This window comes from Phyllostomus discolor, chromosome 5, assembly GCF_004126475.2.
Source record: "Phyllostomus discolor isolate MPI-MPIP mPhyDis1 chromosome 5, mPhyDis1.pri.v3, whole genome shotgun sequence".
NCBI lineage: Eukaryota > Metazoa > Chordata > Mammalia > Chiroptera > Phyllostomidae > Phyllostomus > Phyllostomus discolor.
Window position 1 is genome coordinate 27809131 of NC_040907.2, and position 22747 is coordinate 27831877.

At 58.6% G+C, this 22747-nt stretch overlaps 1 protein-coding gene across 2 annotated transcripts; it reads left to right on the plus strand.

Annotated features, from left to right (window-relative positions):
- Positions 1-553: 553 nt before the first annotated feature.
- FOXO6 (forkhead box O6) lies at positions 554-21055 on the plus strand. Of its 2 annotated transcripts, XM_036025859.1 has the most exons (3): positions 554-1625; positions 9028-9078; positions 18886-21055. In XM_036025859.1, the coding sequence occupies exons 1-3, from the start codon at positions 1212-1214 to the stop codon at positions 20149-20151; spliced, it is 1731 nt and encodes a 576-aa protein (XP_035881752.1). In that variant the 5' UTR covers positions 554-1211; the 3' UTR covers positions 20152-21055. The 2 variants fall into 2 exon arrangements, with proteins under 2 accessions (XP_035881752.1, XP_028369912.1); XM_028514111.2 differs by lacking the exon at positions 9028-9078 and having other exon boundaries at positions 565-1625.
- The last annotated feature ends 1692 nt before the right edge of the window (positions 21056-22747 follow it).

Consider the following 22747-nt stretch of genomic DNA (forward strand, 5'->3'; position numbering starts at 1 on the left):
AATCTACAGCCCCAATCCAGGCTTATCCTGTGGGTTCCAGCAACATGTTTCACACTTTAAACTTTGAGAACTGAGACTCTAAAACTATGTTCACAGGCACCCTAAGAGCCCATGAAAACTTCATTTGCAGATGTAAAAGCTAAAAATGTGGCAAAGCCTGTCCCAGAACCCAGGTATTCCTAACCCTTTCTCCTTCCACAGGCCAGTTTAGGGCACAAAGGCCAGCTGGATCATCAGCTCCATCGGGTTTCTAAGACTTGGGAAAGCCAAGGGTCCAGAGTCAGGGGGCTGGGCATTCCTCCCAGGAGTAGAAGGCGGGACCAAGCGCCCTGAGTCCCGCCCCATCACCGTTGCCCCGGGAAACCCCGGGTTGTAACAATAACCTGCTGACGCGCTTCTGGGAGGGATCGGGCCGAGTCCGTGGGCGGGACGGCCCTGCTGAGAACCAATGACAGCTCTCGGACCCCGCCCCCGCGCCCCCGCCCCTAGCGCCGAGCAGGGGGCGGGGTCGCGCCCGCCACTCCTCCCCTGCTCCGTAGGCGGCGCTGTTCCTTGCAGGGGCTGTGGCAGGGTCGCCCGGAGTCGCGCGCCCCGTGTCCCCACCCCGGCCAAAGGGCGGGGCACCCGGCAGGCAGAGGATTCCGCCGCTGCTAGTGGGTACGCCCCGCCCCCTCCCGCGCCGGGCCCGCCCCCTCCCGGTCCCCCGCCCATTCCGAGGTGCAGCCGGCGCTGAGCGCGGCAGGCGCGGGAGCTGGCGCTGGAGCCGGAGCGGCGGCGGCGGCATTCACGGGGCGGCGGCGGCGGCGCGGGCTCCCGCACGGGCTTGGGCTCCGGCATGGTGCAATCCGGCCTCGTCCCGGGAGAGCGGGGCCCGGGTGCGGGGCCGGCGCTAGGGGAGCGGCGGCAGCGACGGTGGCAGTGTTGGCTGCAGGCTCAGGCAGGCGGCAGGTGCTAGAAGCGGAGCTGGGCGAGGTGTGTGCCCGCTGGGCTCCGGGGCCGCCGCCCCCTCACTGCTCCCATCTTTCCCTCCCTTTGGGCTTTCCAGCGAGTCCAGCCCCCTGTCTCCGCGCCCCGGCCCATGGCGCCCCGCGGTTGAGCCGGCGCCGCCAGGGACCCCTCCCGCGGGCCTCCCCGGGGCGTGCAGATCCCGGAGCCTCCCGCCCACCCTCCGCGGAGCCTCCCTTTCCTCCTCGCCCGAGGCGGGCGGGACCATGGCTGCGAAGCTGCGAGCGCATCAGGTGGACGTGGACCCGGACTTCGCGCCGCAAAGCCGGCCGCGCTCGTGTACCTGGCCCCTGCCGCAGCCTGACTTGGCCGGCGAAGAAGATCGAGCGCTGGGTTCAGGGGTGGCTGAGGGCGCCGAGGACTGCGGGCCGGAGCGCCGGGCGACGGCCCCGGCGATGGCCCCAGCGCCGCCACTGGGAGCGGAGGTCGGACCGCTGCGGAAAGCCAAGAGCTCCCGAAGGAACGCGTGGGGAAACCTGTCCTACGCCGACCTCATCACCAAAGCCATCGAGAGCGCCCCGGACAAGCGGCTCACGCTCTCCCAGATCTACGACTGGATGGTCCGTTACGTGCCCTACTTCAAGGATAAAGGCGACAGCAACAGCTCTGCCGGCTGGAAGGTGGGGGCGTCCGGCTGGGGAAGGGAGCTGGGCTTGCCGGCCGGGGCTTTCAGGGGCTTCTCCGTGCTTCTGAGCTCAGAGCGGGCCGGCAGGAGGGAGGCCCCGGGGCACCTCTAGGGGTCACGGAGTGTGTGCCCAGGGCGCGGGCCGGCCAGCAGACAGGAGGGGGCGTGCTGGGAGCAGCTGTGTGCATGCTCTGGCTACAGGGTGGGAGGTATGGTGGGGTAACAAGGGACTGACTGACACTTTATAGCACCCCCGAGGGGCACTGCCAACCCATCTTTGGGGGCATCGCAGAGGTGCATATTCCCAGGTCTCAGACACTGGGAGCCTCTTACCCCCATGAGTGTGCTTAGGGTTACTCTTGTTTTACCCTCTCCACCAGGGCACCATCCTTAAAGAGATGGCATAATGACTTGGGTCAGTATCTGCTTTCCCCAAAATCTTTCCTAGTGTGCTGCCTGGAGCCGGCCCCAGGATGAGGAGTGCAACCCTGGGTTCAGTTCTTCCTGTGGTGCCAGTTCACCCCAGGGCACCAGCCAGTCTGGGGTGGGGTGATTCGTCAGGTGACCTGGGATCTGAGTTGTCCATGGGGCAACTGCTGTCCCCCCCTTGTCTTTTATCAGCGTGGAGGACTGGCGATGACCCCTGCTGGTGTTAGGGCAGGGTATGGAGGGCTGGGGATCTGTTCCTGTCTACCACAGGCTGTCTGTCTTCCACTTCCCTGGCTTCCTGAGCTCAGATGTATTTGGGGGTGGGGGGAGGGGCAGGGGCACCCCAGGGGAAGCCTCAGTGCCAGTCAGTAGAAAGGGGAGAGCCATCTTGGAAGAGGACAGGGGCTTGACTGGATTGTGGCCTCCTGACCCTCTTCTGGCCATCTCCTTGGGGAGTGGGAATAGTCGATATTTTGGGGGGATAGGAAGCTGGAGATGGGGGGCTGTGCCTAAGGCCTGTGAGCTGTCAGACTCCCTGCGGAAGAGAGGGGTCTCTGCCAGGGAGGCATGCCTAAATGGAGGCAGGGGGCTGTGCTTGGTGGTGGCTGCAGGTAGGGTCAGAGAAGGAGGTGTGCCAGTGGAGGAGGTGGGGCTTATGGGTATGGACAGCTCTAGATGCCCAGTGGCTGCATTATAGGGGTTTGAGGGTGCTTTGACTTGGGAGCCCATGGCTCTCAGGCCACTGTGGGGTGGGGTCACAGGCAGGAGGAGCAGACATGAGCCTCCTTCCCCAGCCTCTCCAGTCCCCTTGGGATCAGCCCCCACTGGAACACTTATTCCTCCCAAGTGGGTCCTGCCCTTGGGCTTTGCTCCCTCCCACCCCCCTTCCTGCTCCCCATGCACCATCCCACCTTTTCTCCCTGTAGATATATTCCCTGTCCTGAAGGACAGAGTTCAGGTGCCTCTTCCTGGAAGCCTTCCTTAACCCTTTTTAGCTAGCTTAGGAATCCCTCTTCTCTGGCCCTCTCTCTGCCTGTCATAGGTCTTGGTCTTTTGTGTCTTGTCTTATTTCCCTTCCTCACCCTGCCTATGGAAGACAGTGGCAGTGTCAGAGCAATCTCTGTGCCCACAGCACCCACCAGTGCATGTCTGGTGAAAGAGTGAAGAATGGGTGGATGGGAGGGCACTGTGGGCCACAGTAAGCAAGGAGGGCTTGCTGCAGGAGGTGGCGCTCCTGCTGGGCTTGACAGATTAGGGACAACGGGGGAAGATGGTAGGAGGGGACATTAGGTTGAAAGCTGGGAGAGAACTGCAGTTCCTTGAGGGTCTCTGGGCCAAGCCCTGTGCCAGACACTTTCAGGCATCTGTGCCAGGTGTCTCCTTAAGTGCTCTCAGCAGTCTCTGAGGTGGGTTTTACTGCCACCATTTATAGAGCTGGACACTGAGGTGCAGAGTGGAGGAGTAAACTGCCCAAGGTCACACCGTCAGTAGATGGGAAAGCTGGACTCCAGTCCAGGTGTCTCTCCCCCGACTGCCCTACAGGGCCTCTGAAATAGTGTCCCACTAGCACTGGGTGTGGGAGCGGGACACTGCTGGCTTTTGAACAGGGGCAGGTCTAAATACTAACATGGGATTGGGAATGTGCTCGAGATAACTTAGTCCCACGAGTTCATTTCTCGGACTGTGAGACTGAGGCCCAGGAAGGGGGTAGGACTCTTCTCAGGCCATCAGTGAGCATCAGGCCCTGGATGACAGCCCAGGTCTCCCGCCAGCCCAGTGGATTCGATTTCCACTGCACCAAGCTGCTCAGGACACAGTGGTTCTCCTTGTGCCTGGGCTCAGGAAGGAAGGAGTCCTGGCTTGGGAAGCTCCTCCTGGTCTGGGGCATTGGAGAGGGACCCTCAGGCTTGGGCTCCTGACCTAGGCCTTGGCAGAGACCACCCAGCCACTGGAAGAGGGCTGTTCAGAGGGACCTCTAGCTTTTCCCATCTCATTCCCTGGTGGCGATTCTTCTACTTCCCCCAACCCCACCCTTAGGTCCCCAGGGAGTCTCTTTCCCCTTCTCACTCCTGCTCCTCCCTGCTACCTGTTCCCCCATGTCCAGTCAGTCTTGCCAGGGGCCTGGTAGAGGGGCCCTCCCCAACGCCCAGCCAACCTCTAGTTAGCAGGAGCCGTGATACACCTCAGCTGCCTAGGCTGAGGGCAGGGACCATTGTTCCTTCCTCCCCCGCATAAGTGGTGCATGTGGATCCCTGGGGTGCACTAACCCTGTGTTAGATGGAGTAGGGGGACCACATGGAAAAACACTGGACCTGCCTTCAGGGCACATCAGGGCTCAGCCAGTTCCATACCCAGGCCCTGTGTTTTACATGCAGAAAGGGCCAGGGGTGGGGACAGAGGTATGGGAAGGCAGGTTAGATCCCTTGGGGAGCTAGGCAAGCCCTTACTGAGTAGGTGGCACTTGATCTGAGCTGTCTCCATTGGGGGTAGAATTTGGGAGAAAGTCTTCGAGGGAATGTTGAGTGAATATGCAAAGGCAAGGAGGTGGGTCTGGGAGACCACTGGACATGCTAGACTACAGAACCAGGGCTTCTAGGTATGGCTGGGAGGCGGCATGGGAGAGGTAGCGTGGAACAGATCAGGAAGGGCTGATGTGTTTGGCCTTTGCCTGTTGGTCCCAGTGGTGATGTGAGGAGGTAGTTGCGCAAACTGAAGGAGGCAGCAAGCACAGTACACCCACCAGGCTGGAGCCTGAGAAGAGGCTGGGCTTGGTGCTGGGAACTCTGCCGAAGAGGCTGATAGTGTTCCCCACAGAGTAGAGGGTCTCCAGGTCTGAGAAGAGGGCTTGGGCAGCAGGTCCCCATCCCTCTGCAGTGCCCCAGAAGGGTGGATATCTGACATCCAGCTAGAGCCTCCTGCTTTCTCAGATGCTCCAGCTCCACCTTCCCTAGTGATGGTTCCTCCAGGAAGCCTTCCAGGCTGCTCTGCATCCTGGCGCTTCTTCCACTTAGCGCTCCTTTCTCTCATAGCTCCTGGAGTTGTTCTGCCTGTTTCCTGGCTGCCTGCTCTCCAGGGAGCTCCCAGGCCAAGCCCGGCGCCTCCCATTCTTGTGGGGGAGGAGCGCAGTGGGTGAGGACTTCCTTCTCCCTCAGGGCCTGGAGCAGCCTGGCCGTTGGGGTTTGGATCAGGAGGGGTGGTGCTACCCTCATCTGGCCCAGGCTGGCCTGTAGGTCCTAAGTGGGGTGGGGGCTAGAAGGAGGGGCTGATCTGAGCCGCCAGGAGGAGAGTCCTGCTACAGCTGGGCTGAGCACTGGTTGTGAGTGCAGGGGGCGCCCGCATCTTTCCTCCCCCTAGCCTGCTGGAGCAGGGCTCCCTCCTCCTTTGTCCTCGGGGATCCCCAGTCCCAAGGGTTGGTGGGGTGTGGGAGGAGGCTGTGCGAGCCGGGGTTGGGGGTGTCCTCACTCCCCCCTCCCTGCACTGCACGAGCGGGGGGCTGGCAGCTGTCCGCCTCCTGGGCACAAGCCCGTGCCAGCCGCTCCTGGCACAGTTGCTGGCACGCCCGGCAGACTCCCACGGCCACCTGCTCACACCCACCCACGAGCGCTGGCTCGGCGGGCCCTTCCGGCTTTCAGGGCCTCCTGACGCCCCTCCCCCGCGCTCTGGAGCCCCCACCCCAGCTCTCTGCTCCCGGCCTGCTTCCTCAGTCCTACCTGCCCCAAGCCCATAGCCCTGGCCCCATACGCACGCAACTTGGGGAGCTGGATCCCCAGAGCCCTAGGGGCAGCTTCGCCCCTGCTGGGAGGAGAAGGAGGGGCGCCAGGGAGCAGACAGATAGACCGACAGACAGGGTGAGGGCCCCCGCCTGCCACCTGGCGCCGCTCCAGCGGGAGGATGGCGGGCAGCGCCGTGCCAGGCGGTAATTGCAGACAGACTAATTTAAAGAGATGAGACGGTTATTTTTAACTCGTGTTAAGGTAATGAACGGCGCGGGGGGTGGGTGGGATGGGGTTTGTGGGTTGGAAAGTTCAGTGCCCCCCAACCCCCACTTTCTGCGGTTTGGGGCCCCACTCTCAGGCCCTGAGGACTCCAGCTTCAGGACTGACTGGAGTTGGGGCTCTGCCAGAGAGGGGTGGGGGTGGCTGAGAGGGCCTGGAAGGAGGCACCCGCTAACTAAGCGCATATCCCATCAAATCCTGGCCACCATTCTTCCTGGTGGTTACTAGGATCCCTGTCTCCCAGATGAAGAAGTGACTCGCCCTGGGGTCACATCCTTAGAAGTGGCAGACCTGGGAATTGAACCTCCTTCTGACCCCCAAACTCAAGCCTTTACCATGCCATTGAGGCTGGAAGGGAGCTTGTATTTGGACTTTGAAAGGGTGCTCTTTCCCGTCTTTCAGTGGTGATGGCCATCACATGTAGTCCGGGGGGCTGTGGAAGCCCCTTTATGTGTGTCTTGTGAGGGGTGAAGGGCGATTCTGGACTGTGTCTGCGGATGGGAGCCTCGGGATGTGAGCACATCGGCTATAACAGAGAGCGCCCCCTTACCTCACTGTCTCCCTTACCTGTGGCTGACTCACCAGTACCCCCTCCCTGCTGCAGCTTGTGGAGGTGGGTACCTGGGAAACAGGTACCTATTGCTGTCCAGTTCTTCTATATCCAAATCAGGGGGAAGGGGGAGTCCCTTCACATATACCAAGTGACTGAGAGCAAAGTGACAATGACTTTTGGGACTGCCATTCTGTTGCTACAGGTCTTAAAGTTAGGGCTTCCTCCTCCCAGCCATGTCCCATCTCCTGGAGTAGCACTCAGGGTGCCCTAGTTCAGTCCTTTGGGGTCAGTGGGAGCTGTGGAGCTGGGAGTGGGAGAGGGGTAGACAGAGCACCTGCAGGGAAACCTGACCCAGTGTGTGTGAGTTGGAGCAAAGCTCGCCCCCATTCCAGTCCCTGGTATTCTCATCAGTGTCCAAAGGGGCTTAACACCATCTTAGGTCCTTCCTGGGCTGTGTCTGACAAACCCTCTGGTTCCAGGAGTCGTGAGGGGTTAGTTGGGACTGAGGGCATGAAGTAGTGATAGGGATTTCTCAGCATGGAAGCATCTGAGTACAAGTTTGGATGGACTCGAACTCAGGACTCCTGCTTAGAACTGCCTACCCTGCCCCTAGCAGTACCCAGGTGGCAAACTACTCTGGGCACAATGAAGAGAGTACTCATGGCAGACCCAGCTGGCTCCCAGAGGAGGCAGATGGGGGTGCAGGGTGTTGGGTGGGCATTAGCTGAGGCTCTGGGGCCTGGGTAGGGTGCTCAGGGGACAGCTGGATCTAGAGCATCCCCCTTCCTCCTGGCACCCTGGTTACCATGGAAACCAACTCCTGTTTGGGACGGTTTGGCTGTTTGCTGCCTCTCCCCGCCCCCCAACCCATATGTGGAGGTGGGAGGGGGGCCAGGTGGCGTGTGGGGGAGGGGCCTCCCACACCCTCCCCCCAGGGCCTCCTTCTTTGCAGACAACCTTTCTAGCCTCTAGGGGGTGATGCCTCTTGTGGGAAGGGGAACAAGAATTAAGAGCCATAACGTTTGATGCTAGGCACTTCACATGAATTCTCTCGTTTCATCCTCTCTGGGACCTGCCAGGTATGTGTTTATAGCCCCATTTCGCAGTTGAGGAAATGGAGGCCCCGAAAGGTGAAATCATCTGGCCCAGGTAGCATAGTGGGACGAGGATGAGCCTGGATTTAGGTGCAGACCTGTCTGTTTCCACCATATCCAGTGCTGGTGCAGTACCAGCCCCACGCACCAGCAGACCTTCCTGCCCCAAGGCTTGCGCACGCCCCACCCAGAGCCCTCTGGGACTCAGTTCCCTTGGGAGCCAACCAAGCTCTCCCTGCTGTGTTTGCGCCGGGCCCTCTGCTGGCCTTGTCCAGGCCCTGCCCTCCCTCCCACGTTCCCTGCTGCCTCTGCTCTCAGGCTGCCTTTCCACTGCCACCTTTACACCAGACACTGGAGTTCTCAACCCACACCCACCGCCATTGTCACATGCTCACCAAGGCAGCTATTGACTCTCGTGGACTGATCCCTTGGGAAACCCCTCAGAAACTAGGCGGGGTGCTTAAGTGGTTTGAACAAAGACCTAGCTCCCAGGTGATTCTGGAACCCACCGCCTCTGCCTGAGAATTCCTGCCTTAAATCCTTAGCTGTTGGCAAACCCTGCAGAGTCACTTAGAAGCTTTTAGCGAATAAAGGTGTTGACTCCCCATCTCAGACCCTGTGCATTAGACTCTCATCGGATGGGCTCTGGAATCTGTATTTTAACAGGTTTGCCTGGTGATGGGTCAGATTCTGAACTGATGCCCTAGATGGTAACTTCCTGGGCTCCTGCTTATCCCTGTCTTCTTCTGCTCCCAGTGTGGACCAGCCCCTTCTCTAAGCAGGTTGTCTAGTGTTGAACCACTCCTCCTCCTAACTCGTGTTGAATTGAGCCCTGCAGTCAGCTCCAAGGGACCTGACATACCCACCCACCATCTCCAACACATCTGCCCAGCCCCCACATCCTAGGAATTACACTGTGTAGACCGTGGAGGGAGAGGATGGGCTGATGCCCGCAGCCACTGAGAGCCTTTGGCTGCAGGGATGAAGGGGAAATGTCAGTGTGAGTACTCAGAATGGTGAGGAACCTGAAAGTCGCAGTCCCTGCTGTCTGATAGCTCCCCATCCGGTGGAAGAGACAAGAGCATATGTACAGCACCGTCCTGTGACTACAGGATCCAATCCTGGGGCTTCAGCGTGAAGCTCAAGGCCTCGGCCACCTGGCTCCAGTCAACCGCTCTGGCCACGTCACTCACCTCTCTGTCTTTTGACCCTTGCTTTATCCACACCGAACTGTTCCAGCTCAGGAGTCAACTCTCATTGCATGGTTTTATTTAATTCTCATAGCAGTTCTGTGAAGCTGATACTGTTACTGTCCCTGTTTTGCAGATGAGGAAACTAAGGCTAAGAGAAATAAAGTGGCTTTCCCAGTATCCCGCTGTAAGTGACAGAACTGAAACTCCCCAGGGCCAGTTCTTCCCGAGACCAGGGCTCTGGCCAGGCCACTCCAAGCTGACCGCCCCTGCCCTCATCATTGCCCTGCTTCCCTTGGAGCTTGGCCCTGAGGCTTGCAGCCTGGGGGGTGGGTCGGGGTCCCTGGGTTTGTCAGAGACCTCTCTGAGATATGTCCCCCACCCTGTGATGTTTCCTCCCTTCATCGGCATGCCCCAAGCCTGATGGCAGCTTCTGCCACTCACTTTACTCCTGGCCCACTGAGTAGTGCCACTCAGAGGAACGGAAAGGCTCCCTGACCTTGAAGTGCCCCCAGGTCAAGATGAGGACTCCCGATTTTGATTGAGGATGGGCTGCTCAGGGTCCTGACGGAAGGCCAGATGATGAGCCACGGTGTTTGGAGGTGGGGCAGGGGAACTGATAAAGGAGGTTAGACCCGCAGGGCGGCCCATGCAGGTCTGGCTGTACTGGCCAGAACTTAAGGCTGGAGAAGTAAGCAGGGGCCTGAGGGTGAGTGGTTTGAATGCCAAGGCAGGGAGCTAGTACTTCAAGCTTTAGGCGATGGAGAATGATCACTCAAGGGTGGTGTGGACGATGGAGTGCAGGGGACTGGCCCAGGTACCCAGTGCGGGCCTGGTACTAGGGTAGAGAATATGAACCTGAGAGGGGGTGGAGTCCAAGATGCCAGGCCTGAGGTGCTATGCAGCACCCTTTGGTGACTTGAGGATCTTGGAGGTGAGACAGTGGTATGGTTAGGAGTCTGAACAAGCAGGGAGGAGCAGATACTAGCTCTACCACTCATCCTCCGTGTGTCCTGGGGCAACTGAGCCTCAGTTTCCTCTTCTACAAAATGGGATAATAGGACTTATGCCCAAACTTTGTTGTGAGAATTATAGGAAAGATACATGTAAAGTGCTCAGGAAACCTTAGCAAATATCATTACTGTTATCCATTGCTGTGGGGAAGGAAAAGAACTACCTCCCTACTACTATGTAGGGCAGGGGTCCTTGGGCCCTGATCTCTGAGGGCACTGATTGTGTATGTGTGTGTGTGTGTGTGTTGGGGGAGAGGGGTCCTTGTTCTTATGCCTCCCTTTCTGTTCCTGAGGTGTCAGATATTCAGGATGTCCAAGCTCTATCCTGCCCTTAGGGTTACCCGCTGCTTTCTAGCCGGCAAAGCCTTCCCCATGGCCTTGGGAGACAAGCAGGCAGGGTTTAGCCTCTGTATTTTTACAGATGAAGGCAATGATTTGTTCAAGGTCACTCCTGAACCCAGGGCTGCCTGGACACGAGCTCCTCTTTGCCTACTGGGAGGCTTTGTGACCTTGGGCATGGTCCTTTCCTCTCTGGCTTTGAGTCCTATCTAGAGATCTGAATTCCCCTCCCCCAACACCCTGGGAAGCTGTGATGCTTCCTCCACCCCTCCTGTCCCCTCCCCCTGTCCTCAGCTGGCCTTGCCTCCTCTGTAACCTGAGCTGGGGCTGTGGGGGAAGGGGCTTACCCTCTGCCAGAGGCACCTGCCAGCTGAGCAGATGTGAGGGGGCGCAGGCCCCTCCCCAGGAGATCACAGGCTCTTAGCCCAGCAAGGCTGGGGCAGGCAGGGCTCAGCACACCCAGGGCTGCCCTCTGGCCTCTGTGCCGAGCTTATCCTGAGCACTTGTTCATTTTTCAGTGGACATTCGTGCTGCAACATGTCCTGTAAGGACTTCTCAGTATCCAGGAGAAGACAGATGGCAGGTGATGGCTGGTGCCCCAGTCTGGGTGGGCTGCCCGGGGCTCCTAGAGCCCCTTGGCATGGGTACAGGGGGCCAAGGGCAGCCCCTGGGGGTGAGGCCAATGTCTGTGCGGGTGGCCATGCCCCTGGGAGAGCAGATGGTTCTCTTGGCACCATGCCGACTCTTCCTCTTTTCCCTCCAGGAGCCAGCCAGCAGGGCTGGGGCACAGCTGCTGGGCCCTCCCCAGAGCCAGGCGCAGGGCAGGGCTGGGTGAGGTCACTGCAGCTGCTCCCAGGGCCTGAGCAGGGGTGTGGGGAGGTGCTGGTGCAGAGGGAGGGAGACAGGGAAGGGCCTGAATGGCTCTGCACAGAATAGCCTGGCCCTGAGTGGTTTGTGGCTGCTGAGAGCGCTATCCTATGTGTGACTTACTGTGGGCTAAGGATTGCCCACAAAGTTCAAGTGGGGAGGCAGGCTTACATACAGTTATATTCTAGTTTGCAGTTAGATTTCTGCAATAACGCTGAGGTGGGAGCAGCTGTCTTGGGGGCTTGCAGAGGGGACTGTGAAGAAGCCACAGAGCTAGCCTTGATGGAGCAGCAGGAACTAGTTGAGCAGAGAGAGGGAAAGGAAAGGGAAGAGAGTGTGCAAAGGCATGGAAGTGTGAGACACCCAGGGTGGCTGGAGCCTCACATGGACTTAAGAGAATGGAGGTGATGAAGCTGAAGAGCATCAAAGGCTCTTGAATAAGACTGTGGAGTTGGACCCAGGCCCACAGGTGGTGAGGAGCCATGTAGGGCTGAGCTTGGATTTCTGCTGCTGATTGGTTTGCTGCCCAGGTTGGGTGTATGGGCTCTGCTCTCTTCTGGAGTCGGGGTGGAGGATGCCAGCGCCTATCCCTTGATCTCATGACTTGTTTTGAGCATTTGGTTCCTCTTAGCCTCCGGCTGCCCACTTCTGTCCTACTGCTGACCCCAAGCCTAGTCACCTGTCAACACCTGTGGCCCTGATGCCCCACCTGCCCTTCTACCCCTCCTCTACTACAGGCCCTAGTACCAAGGATTTACACATGGCCTCAGGCCCCTGTGGTCATCCAGGTTACCCCTTCTGCCAGGAAGCCTGCCTGGATTGAGCACCCCAGCTTCACCCCAGGCAGCAGAGCAAGTGACCCCTGGAGAGTCTGTGGCTCTGTCTGAGACAGATGTGTATTCTTGGGCCAGACTGGGGCCAGAGTGGGGTGGAGGGTAAGGGGTGGGACAGGGGCTGCTCCTGGGGCTCTGAGACAGAGAGAGGATGGGATTCTTGACGTGTAGGATCTCATCCACATCCCAGACCTCCCCTATGGATGTTGGTATTGTTGCCCTGTTTTACAGAGGAGGCCCAATGTCACTGGCATGAAGTTGGGGATCACCATCCCCACCTTGTAGACAGGCTCGGTTTCCTGAGGGAGGGGCTGGAATGAACCTTGGACAGTGATGGAACCTGGAGAGGCATTCATACCTGGCTTTGGCCTTAGCTGGATGGACACAAGACCCTGGACTTAACTGAGAGGGGTCCTGAAATTCCCCAGGTGCCAGGGAGGCCAAGAGGTTGCACAGGGTTTATAGTGGATGGAGCACAAGCCTAGGGCCCCCTGTCTCTGATAGAAGCCAGGAAACGGGCTTGAGAACCAAGGCAGGGCTGGCCACTGATGTGGGCAGCAGGGCGATGTTGCCCCCACCCCCAGGGGTATGGACCCTGGCTTCGGAATCCAACAGCCCGGAGACTTAGACCTGCCTCCATCACTTCCCAGCTTCATGGCCTCAGGAGTCATTTAACCCACCTGAGCCTCAGTTTCCCCCCTTTGTAAAATAGTATGTCACGAACCTAGCCTGGGTCTGGCAGGGCTTAGGTGGCGCCCTTCTCCTGCCCCAGCGTCAGAAGCACAGCCGGTGGTGTGTGCTGGCCTGCACTGGCTCACGGGAGCCGTCGTGCACACTTCTTCCCAGTTCCACACTCAGGGATCACGTTATACTGGCAGCTTCAAATCGGCTGTGATGGGAGTATCCATGCCACATAAATCAGCAAACCCTACCAATCAGTTGGGATCCTTTCCCCCCTGGGGAGATAGAGGAAACCCATCCTGTAGATCCTCGTTAGCCCCAGAGGGGACCAAAGGGGAGGTGGGGCAATGGAGTGCTGCCTGGGGCAAGCAACCCGAAGTTCAAAGTGATGGGCCCTTTTGGGCCTGAGGAGGTTGGACGTAGTCATAGTACACCAGGCAGCCCTCTATAGACACGGGACAGGGACTGTGGGACCCCTTTTCTCTTCCCCCTTCTCCCTCCGCTTCCTGGCAGGCTGTGGCTGGAGAAGTAAGAGTGGATGAGGTTGAGCCGTCAGAGAATGAAGCTGTGCTGGAAGTAGGAATGCGGTTGTAGTGGAAGATAAACAAGGTTGTACTGTCAGGGAATGAGGTGGTACTTGGAGGCAAGGTGAGGCTACATTATGAGATAAATGAGGTTGTACTGTCAGGGGATGAAGTGTACTTGTAGGAGAGATGGCGTCCTGCTGGACCAGTCGGGCTGCACCGTCAGAGAACACAGCCGCACCACAGGAGGAAGGGGAGCCTCCACCTTGGAGGATAAATGAGGGTGTCCTGCGGGATAAATGAGGGGGCCCGTCAGGTGAATGGAGTGCTGTTAGCAAATGAGGTTGTACTTGCTGGATAAATGGGACTGGGGTGCTGGATAAATGGGGTTGTGCTGTCAGATGAATGCATTACTGCTCGTGGGCGAAGGGTGTCCTGGGAATAGATGAGGGTGTCCTGCTGGATAGATGAGCTGCCGCCACCAAATGGATCAGACCCTGTTCACGAGGGAGACACCGTCAGCAAGGACAAGGGTATTCTGTTCCCACTGGGGCTCCCGGAGTGTCTTCCGGCCAGATGGTACAGGCTGAGGGACCTTGGCCACAGCATGCCCCGGGTTAACCAAGTCTGTCTGCAGAGCAGGAGGGAGCAGGAGAGGGGGCTGGAGTGGGCAGCTGCTCCGTCCTCCCTGTGAGAGACCGACTTCGCCTCTCGGGGAAGCCCTTGCTCTGCTCTGCAGGTCTCGCTGCGGATCACGCTCTTCCTGACTTTCCCCACCCCACACTGCCTCTCGTTCCGTGTTGTCTTCTGTCAGCCTGGTTTGGAGAAAGCCCTATCATGTGCCAGCCACTCTGTCCAGCCTCATTAATTCTCCCTGCAACACAATATTCCCTCCCTCTTCTCTCCCTCTCATTCATTCTACACACATTTATTGAATTCCTCACATGTATCAAACACATGTGGACCAGTAAAAAATGGACAAAAATCCCTCATGAAACTTATATTCTAATATAAGGAAAGCCAGACAATAAATAATAGAGGGGCTAAATTATATGTTTACACATACGACATATGATTTATTAATGTGTATATTGCCTCCATATATACAAATTATATATTAATATAACGTGATAATGGCTTTAGAAAAATTTAGAGTGGGGCAAGGGGGCCCAGAAATGGCAGGGAAGAAGAGCAGTTGTTAAGAGTGGTCAAGATGGGCCTCCTGAAAGGAGACAGCTGGACAAAGACTCAAAGGAGATGAGGGATTGACATGGGTAGCGGGGTGAACAGTGTCTCCCTGAGACAGAGGCCCCAGGGCAGGACCACACCTGTGAGGCTGGAGGAACAGAGGGAGGGATCCAGGAGGACAGTGTTGGGGGCGGAGTCTGAGAGGCCACGGAGGGGCTTGTGGTTCTGGCCGGGCCTCTGGTCTTGGGTCTGAGACTGGTGCATTGGAGGGCTCTGAGCGACACCAAAGGGTCACTCTGGCTGCTGCCTAGTGGAGGTCCAAAAGGAAGCGAGGGAGGAAGCAGGTGGCCATTTGAGGAAACTGAGGTCAAAGAATCTTACTCCAGGGCCACATTGTTTGTGGCTGTTGAAGCCAAAACTAGAAGCCAGACCAACACCAGGGCCCACCCTCTGCCCTGCACCAGCCTCCTCTGGTGGGTGAGGCCCCTGGAGGTTGGCCTCCTTGGACCAGGTTCTGAGGGAGAGAGGGGTGGGTATGGGATGGATGGCCACCGTCCCTTCCCTCTGCCCCGATGGTCTCCCTGAGGCCCAGAATCAGGGAGGTCCTGTCTCCCCTGGGAACCACCCCCAGCTCAGTCTGGAGGTGTGGGAGGTGTGAGGCCCCAGGAGCTGGCGCAGCTTGGGCACTAGGGGAGCCTGGGCATGCCAGGGCATGGCTGTGGTGGCGGGTTGCTAGGTGACTCCAAGAGGAAGCCCTGGTTACTGTTGCCTGGCAGAGGCATCTCCCTCCTCTGCCACCCTCACCTCCTCTGTGGCCTCTGGCCTCCCTGGAGGCCTCGTGGGTGAGATGTGATCGGTGCTTGCCATTGGATCTTGGCCCGGAGCTCTGACTGGTACCAGGTGGCTGGGCCCTGAGGAGCCTCACTAGGCTGCAGCGCCTGGACTTCCCTCACGGGGCACAGCCCCAGTGCGTGCCGCGTGTAGAGCCTGGCTCAGCGGTCACAGGCCGAGGTCCTCACCCGGCCCTGAGCCTCCTCCCTGGGGCACTCTGGGCAAGGCCTGGCACCCATCTAGGTCTCAACCGCCCATCCAACTGGCCTGCAGAATCCCTCCCAAAGGGAAAGTGCAAGAAGGGTGCTGAGCAGGCAGGGCTCCAGGCACCCCTGCCCCATCCCCTGATGGCTTAACTGTAACACTCAAGTATTGTCTTAGGTCCCGTTCACAAAAGTGTCAAAAATGTTTTTTAAAGTTTCAGAACTCTGGACTGGATGATTCCAAGAACTTTCATTATCAAATTGAAAAGGTCCTCAGAGTAGAATTGGCCCATCTGGTCAGCTTACGGGTAGGGAAACTGAGGCCCAGAATGGAGGAAGGACTTGCCCGGGACGGTGGAGAGGGAAGAGCACGGAGCTAGGGATGCAATTCCCAGCTCTGCCACCAGGCCCCACGTGACTTCGGGCAAGACCTTTCTTCTCTCTGGGTCTGATCAGCTGGGCCTTCAGGCTGGAGCTCGGGCATCCAGTGGTACCTGGCTGGGCAGGGGACAGAGGGGAAAGATACGAGTTGTATAGTCCTGGAATATTTTTATTTGCATTCAGAAAATGTGGATGTATTATAAAGTACAATGCAAAATTCCCTCGAATCCTAAGAAGGAGGCATAGGACTTGTAAGGAAGTTTGACTTTTTGACATGCTCCCAGTCTTCCCATGTTGCCGGCTTCTAGGGAGGGTTTACATGGGAAGTTAAGAAGCGCTGGAGTACTGGCTTCCGAAGGTGCTTTGGAGGTTCTCCGCCTCAGTCCTCTCTCCTGTGGTGGAGTGTGATGTCCTTTAGACCCAGAGACACTGACCCACAGGTGGCACACACAAGGCCCACGGGCTGAATCCAGCCCCCCACCTTGTTTTATCCGGCCCGGCACCGTGTTTCTACCCGGCGGCAGCGCCGAGCTCTAGCTTAACTATTAAGGAGTAGTTACGTGTATACAGTCCTAAAGTGACATTCGGCCCTTTGAAGGCAACTGCGAGGCTGATGTGGCCCCCAGTGAAAATGAGTTTCACACCCCTGCACTAACCTGAAATCAATACTTGGCCTTGCCACTTAAACTGTGTGACCTTGGCAACTTCCTTAACCTCTCTGAGCCTCACTCTCTTCATCTTGAGATCGGGATCACAATCCCTGACTTGTAAAGAGTTTGATAAGTGACTATGTGAGATAAAGCAGGTACAACATTTGGGGCTGAACAGGTAGTGCGGAGTAGGGGCTGGTACTTGGTGATGTCCTTCCTCCTTCCCCTACCCCTGAGCACTCAGAACCAGGCTGGCACGTAGTGACATTGATAAAGAGGTGTTGCCTGACTGACCTTCAGCTGGAGACGCTGGGAGGTGGAGCCTTGTAAGCCAGATAATCCCATAGGGGAGAAGTGAGGCCCCTGAGACCCTGAACACAGGTGTGGGGGAGGGGCTGGGGAGGCAGGTGCAGGGGCGGGAGCTGGGGAAAGGGGGTATCTACTTGAGGGAACACTACTCCCTGGGGGTCCAGCTCCCCTCCTCTAAGGGTCCCAGGAGAAACCAGGCAGGGCAACATTGGGAGGGGCCTTGGAGCCCCAGCTGTCACCTTCTAAGACCAGAAAGTACCGGAGATAGGGCACCTGGGGCCCTGAAGAACCAGGTCAGTACCTGGAGCTTGGGCTGAGGGAGGGTACCCTGGGCAGCAGAAAGGGCCCTTCCTTCTGGATGCTGATGGGAAGGAGGCAGGAGGGCAGCCCTCACGGATCAGTGGTTACTCGGCTGGGCGGAGACAGGTCCGTGAGCTGGGCATGTCGGGAGTGGTGCCTGGCAGTGCTGCCTGTGGGACCGTGGGCAAGTTATATCATGCTTCCAGGCCTCCACTCCCTGGTCCCTGAAATGGGGTAATGCCAGCTTTCTAGAGTTGTTGGTGCCCAGCACGGTTACACTGAGCGTGATAGAAAGGAGGCAGAGACAGAGCAGGTCTGTTGGTGATCTCAGAGGTGAGGTCTTCCGGACACGGTGAGGGGTTTAACTGTTTATGAGCACCTGGTGTGTTCACCAGACACCCACACACGTCAGGTGATGACCTACCTAACAGCCTTCCGAGGTGGCTACTAAATGTCACCCATTTTTTTCCAGGGTAGTTCACTGAGGCACTGGGGCTCATAGAGGTTAAGTCAACAGCCCACGGTCACATAGCTAGGTGGCTGAAAAGAGCCAAACGTCCTAACCGGCCTTCTGAAGCCCAAGCCCATGCTGTTTCTGCAGCCGTACCGGAGCCAGGAGGTCAAGGCCCAGAGGTGGGGTGTGACAGGCCCAATAGGTTCCTGTGAAGTCAATCGCCCCTGGCCTTTCCTGCCTTCCTCTGTCCCCAGGACAGGCCTGGCAAAGGCAGGCAGTGATACGGGGAGCACTGCAGACTGGCACAAAAGACATTTAGAAGAGGATATGTGTGGGGTGACAGAGGTGAAGCCCAGGGAAGTACCTGGGACAGCAGGAAGGGCTGTGTGGCCTTGGGCAAGCCACTTCACCTCTCTGAGCCTTGGTCTTCTTACTGTAAATGGGCACTATGCCACTTGCTTTGTGGAGGTTTGTGAAGGTTTCACCGGGAAGGGACTTTGAGGGGGGGCTGTAACCCCAAGGGCAGGCCAGAGAGCTGGTCTGGCCTGAAGGCGGGCACTGAGCAGAAGTGGGGTGGGAGATTGCCGTGCCCAGGGGTGTGTATTACGGGGTTTGCTGGGATCCAAGGCCTCTGTAGAGTTCACAGAGGCTCAGAAGAGTCGCGGGAAATCTCTGGAAAGTGTCAGCCCTCCACCTGCTGTGGGGATGCCCAGCCTGTTCTGCTTTCCCTGGCTGGGCCCTCCCAGCAAAGGGTTAACAGTCTTCTCTACCTGCAGTTGCATTTTAAAGACACGAAATTAAAGCAGGTAATTTATTCTCCCCACACACGAAAGAGCAATTAGTTCTAAACAGGGCTTAATCAGTCACCACGAGATTGATTTCTGGAGCCCTGGGTTTTCGGGCTCCTGGCTCCATGCCAGGCTGGGGAAGGAGGGGGGCGGACAAATGAGCCACAGCGGCATGAGTCCTTACATAATCTGCTTGGGGAGGGGGCCCTGGCAGCCTGCTAGCCCCAGGGTGGGGCTTGGCTGAGCCAGAGAGGGGTCTTGCTCCCCTGCTGCAGGCCCCTTAAGAGTAGCCCTCAGGGTTGGCCATGCCTCTTGGGAAAAGCTAGGCCCAAAGCTCCGCCCCACCTTCTGGGCAGTGCCTGTGGGGGCGGGGTGAGGCGGTTCTGGGGTTTAGATAGATATTCTGAGTTTGTCCGACCTGATACTTACACCTCCTTCCCTCACCCCCAACCCCTTCCCTCCTTCACCCTTTCTTCTTCCCCATTTCCTCCCCTTCCTCCTTCTGGCTCTGCTACCATTCTTTTATCCTATCCTTTCTCTATTTTTCCTCCCCCTCCTCTATCCATCACTACCTCATATTCATGGCCTCCTCACTTCCCACTCCCCCACCCATGTCCTTGTCTCTGGCCACAGAACTCCATCCGGCACAACCTGTCGCTCCACACCCGTTTCATCCGCGTGCAGAATGAAGGCACAGGCAAGAGCTCATGGTGGATGCTGAACCCTGAGGGCGGGAAGACCGGCAAGACCCCGCGGCGCAGGGCCGTGTCCATGGACAACGGAGCCAAGTTCCTGCGCATCAAAGGCAAGGCAAGCAAGAAGAAGCAACTACAGGCACCAGAGCGAAGCCCGGACGACAGCCCCCAGGGTGCACCAGCCACGGGGCCTGTGCCTGCCCCGGCCAAGTGGGCCACCAGCCCAGCCTCGCATGCCAGCGACGACTACGAGGCGTGGGCCGACTTCCGCGGCGGCGGGAGACCCCTGCTCGGGGAAGCGGCCGAATTGGAGGATGACGAGGCCCTGGAGGCCCTGGCGCCATCGTCGCCGCTCATGTACCCGAGTCCGGCGAGCGCACTGTCACCCGCGCTAGGTGCGCGCTGCCCGGGGGAAATGCCGCGCCTTGCAGAGCTGGGAGGCCGTATGGGCTTGCACGGCAGCAGCGCGGGGATGCCCGAGGCCCTGCTGGACAGCGCGCAGGACGCGTACGGGCCACGGGCCCGCACCGGGACGCCCGCCTACTTCGGGGGCTGCAAGGGCGGTGCCTACGGCGGGGGTGGAGGCTTCGGGCCACCGGTGCTGGGAGCGTTGCGCCGCCTGCCCATGCAGACCATTCAGGAGAACAAGCAGGCCAGCTTCGCCCCAGCTGCCCCGTCCTTCCGCCCCGGGGCGCTGCCCGCGCTGCTGCCGCCGCCGCCGCCGCCACCCGCGCCACGCCCCGGCCCGGTGCTGGGTGCGCCCGGGGAGCTGGCGCTGTCGGGCGCGGCTCCCGCCTATCCCGGCAAGGGCGCGGCCCCGTACGCGCCGCCGGTGCCCTCGCGCAGTGCCTTAGCTCACCCCATCAGCCTTATGACGCTGCCCGGCGAGGCGGGCACCGCGGGCTTGGCGCCGCCTGGCCACACGGCCGCCTTCGGGGGCCCGCCGGGTGGCCTCCTACTGGAAGCGCTGCCCGGGCCATACGCCACGGCCGCCGGGCCATTGGGCGCCGCGCCAGACCGCTTCCCCGCCGACCTGGACCTCGACATGTTCAGCGGCAGCCTCGAGTGCGACGTCGAGTCCATCATCCTCAACGACTTCATGGACAGCGACGAAATGGACTTCAACTTCGACTCCGCACTGCCTCCACCGCCGCCCGGCCTGGCCGGGGCCCCGCCCCCCAACCAGAGCTGGGTACCTGGCTGAGGGGCCGCCTTCTGCGCCCCGGGTGTCTGCCCCGCCCCCGAGGGGCTTTTGTCTTCCCATCCTGATCCCCAGGTCCCCACCCCCGTCCCACCTCCGGAGAGGACCCAGGAGGCAGCCCCCGGCCCTGCTAGAGACACCCCTCAGAAGATGGCTGCTGAGGGAAGTGGTAGGGAGGGGCGGGGGCACCCCACACTCCTGCCCAGACTCCCGGTAGCCGCTCCCCCTACTCCCGGGGCAGGAAGCCGGGGGTGGAGGCTGAGTTCCGGGCTGGGTGGGAGTGGGGAGGGGCGCGGTGGGCTGCGCGGGTCGGGGGAGCCCACCCGGAAACGGGGCGAGGGCAGCTGAGTCCTGCTGTCTCCGAATCTTCGTTTCCTTTTGAGGGGGGGCCCTCGCGGTGGGGAATTGCCCACCCCCAGCCCCGATCTGGTTCCCAATTGACACTTTTCACTGGTCTTAGCCTCACCCACCGGAAGCCAGCACCCCCTTCCCGAAAACACACTCACACCTGCCTACCTACTGGCTGTGCACCTCCAGCTGTCCTCCTTTAGCCCCAGAACCCTCTGACCCTCCCTCCCTTGTCAGTCCTGGCTTCTCCCCTCCTCCTCCAGAGTCAGTCGCCCTTCCAGATCCCGCCCTCCGCAGTACAGGTCTCAGCCTCTCCTGTGGGCCCCGGCTCCGGATCCACCCCTAACGCCCAAACCCCTTTCCCCTTCTCTGTGCCAGTCCTGGCTCCTCTCTCCCGTATTTATAAGTGTCGGGTCGGGCTGTGGGCGCGGCGTCCCCGGCGCATATCGTAGGCTGTGTACCGTGGCCGTGCCGTCAGCGTGTGCGTGTGTGCCGTGTCGAGGCCGTGTAGAGTGCATTGTACAGCATATTTTCATGAATAAAATTGTTTTAAATATTTCCCGCGCCTTGGGCTAGCAGGGAGAGTGGCGGCGGGGGAGGAGGATAACTGGCAGGGATCCTGGGGGCGGGCGTTCCAGTGCCGGAGTCCCTATTGTGGTTCTGTGTCGGAGGGTGTGTGTCAGCCTTTCCCGCTGCCTGTCTGCTCCGTGCGCACTGGTTAAGCGCCTCCTGCGTTTGGGATGCTGGGGATGTGCCTGTGTGGGGCTCTGCACCTGTTCCTGTGAACATGTGCTGCAGGAAGTTTCTGGCCTGGGGAAATTCTGCCCTGAATGACCCTCAGAGTTGGGAGAGAAGGCACAGATACTTACTGAGAACCTGTTAGTGTCAGGTTCTGTATTAGGTTCTGCACAGATGAGAAAACAGGGTCAGAGAGGGAACAGGGCTTGGGAAGGCAGGGTGGCGTGGAGGAAAGGAGGTCTTTGAAGGCTCACAAATTTCCATTTGAATCCATCTATTTCCTGCTTGGTGGTTTCTCTCTCTCTCTCTCTCTCTCCCTCGCTCCCTCCCTCCCTCTCTCTCTCTCTCTCTCTCTCCCTCCCTCCCTCCCTCTCTCTCTCTCTCCCCCTCTCTTTTTTTTTTACCAGCTGAATGAACTTTGGATGTTTTCAACCTCGGTAGCTTTGCTTTCCTGGTTTAGATCACGGAATAATACCACTCATTGATTGCATGGATTTCTTGTGAGGAGTGAGTAAATAAAAGTATGTAAGTGCTCAGCACAGGTTCTGCACCCACCCACTCACTTATTCATCTGGAAGATTTATTAAGCACCTATTATATGCCAGATCTTGCGTCAAGCATTGGGGCTGCCATAGAGAGCAACAGAGGTACAATCTCTGCCCTTAAGGAACTTTAAGGCTTGAGGGGGACAGAGATGAGAAAATAGGTGATTATAGGTCAGAGCTACAATGAATGGAGGAGCGGTGGGGGGGCGGGGTTTGCTGTGGGAGCAAATAACACAGTTACATTTTTCCTGTGCTAGAGGAGTCAGGGCCGTGCCTATGGGGGAGGGGCTTTGTCACAGGTGTTGCAGGATGAGTTGGTATTGGGAAGTTCGGAAGAGCTTCAGGCAGAGGGAGCAGCAAGATCAGAAACCTAGAGTCAAGAGATCATGTAGGTTCCAGGACAAAAGGCAGCTTAATTCATTCAAAAGAATGATGACAGGGGAGCAAATGGGCCCTGAGTGGGGCAACAATGGAGGAGGGTTAGTGACCAGTGGTGACTCAAATCAGGACGGGGAGAAGACAGTGGGGCTGGAGGAGAAAGGATGAAGCCACAGAGGGACTCACTGGGTGTAAAGTCATCAGGACTTTGTTGTGGATTGGACGTGGTGGGTAAGGGAGAAGGAGGAGTCAGGTGATGCCTGATTTCTGGTTGGACAGACAGGACTCCCCTGAATGGGGAACTTCTGGGCAGGAGGGGCCCTGGAGAAGATGATGCAGCCAGCCTCAGCCGGGCTCAATCTGAGTTATGTCCTATGGGAGCATATATACTGTGTTAATGGCATTCCCTGGCTTGGGCAACGTGGTGTCCGGGAGAGTTTGGCTGGATCGTGGGGTCAAAAGCCCAGAAAGTGTCTGGGTTGGAGAGGGAGGTCAGAGAATTAAGAGCACAGAAGCTGTCGTGGAGGTGTTGGAAGGGGCGTGGGGGTGGTGCGGAGTGGGAAGAACAGGTCACTCGGATCTGCTCTGAT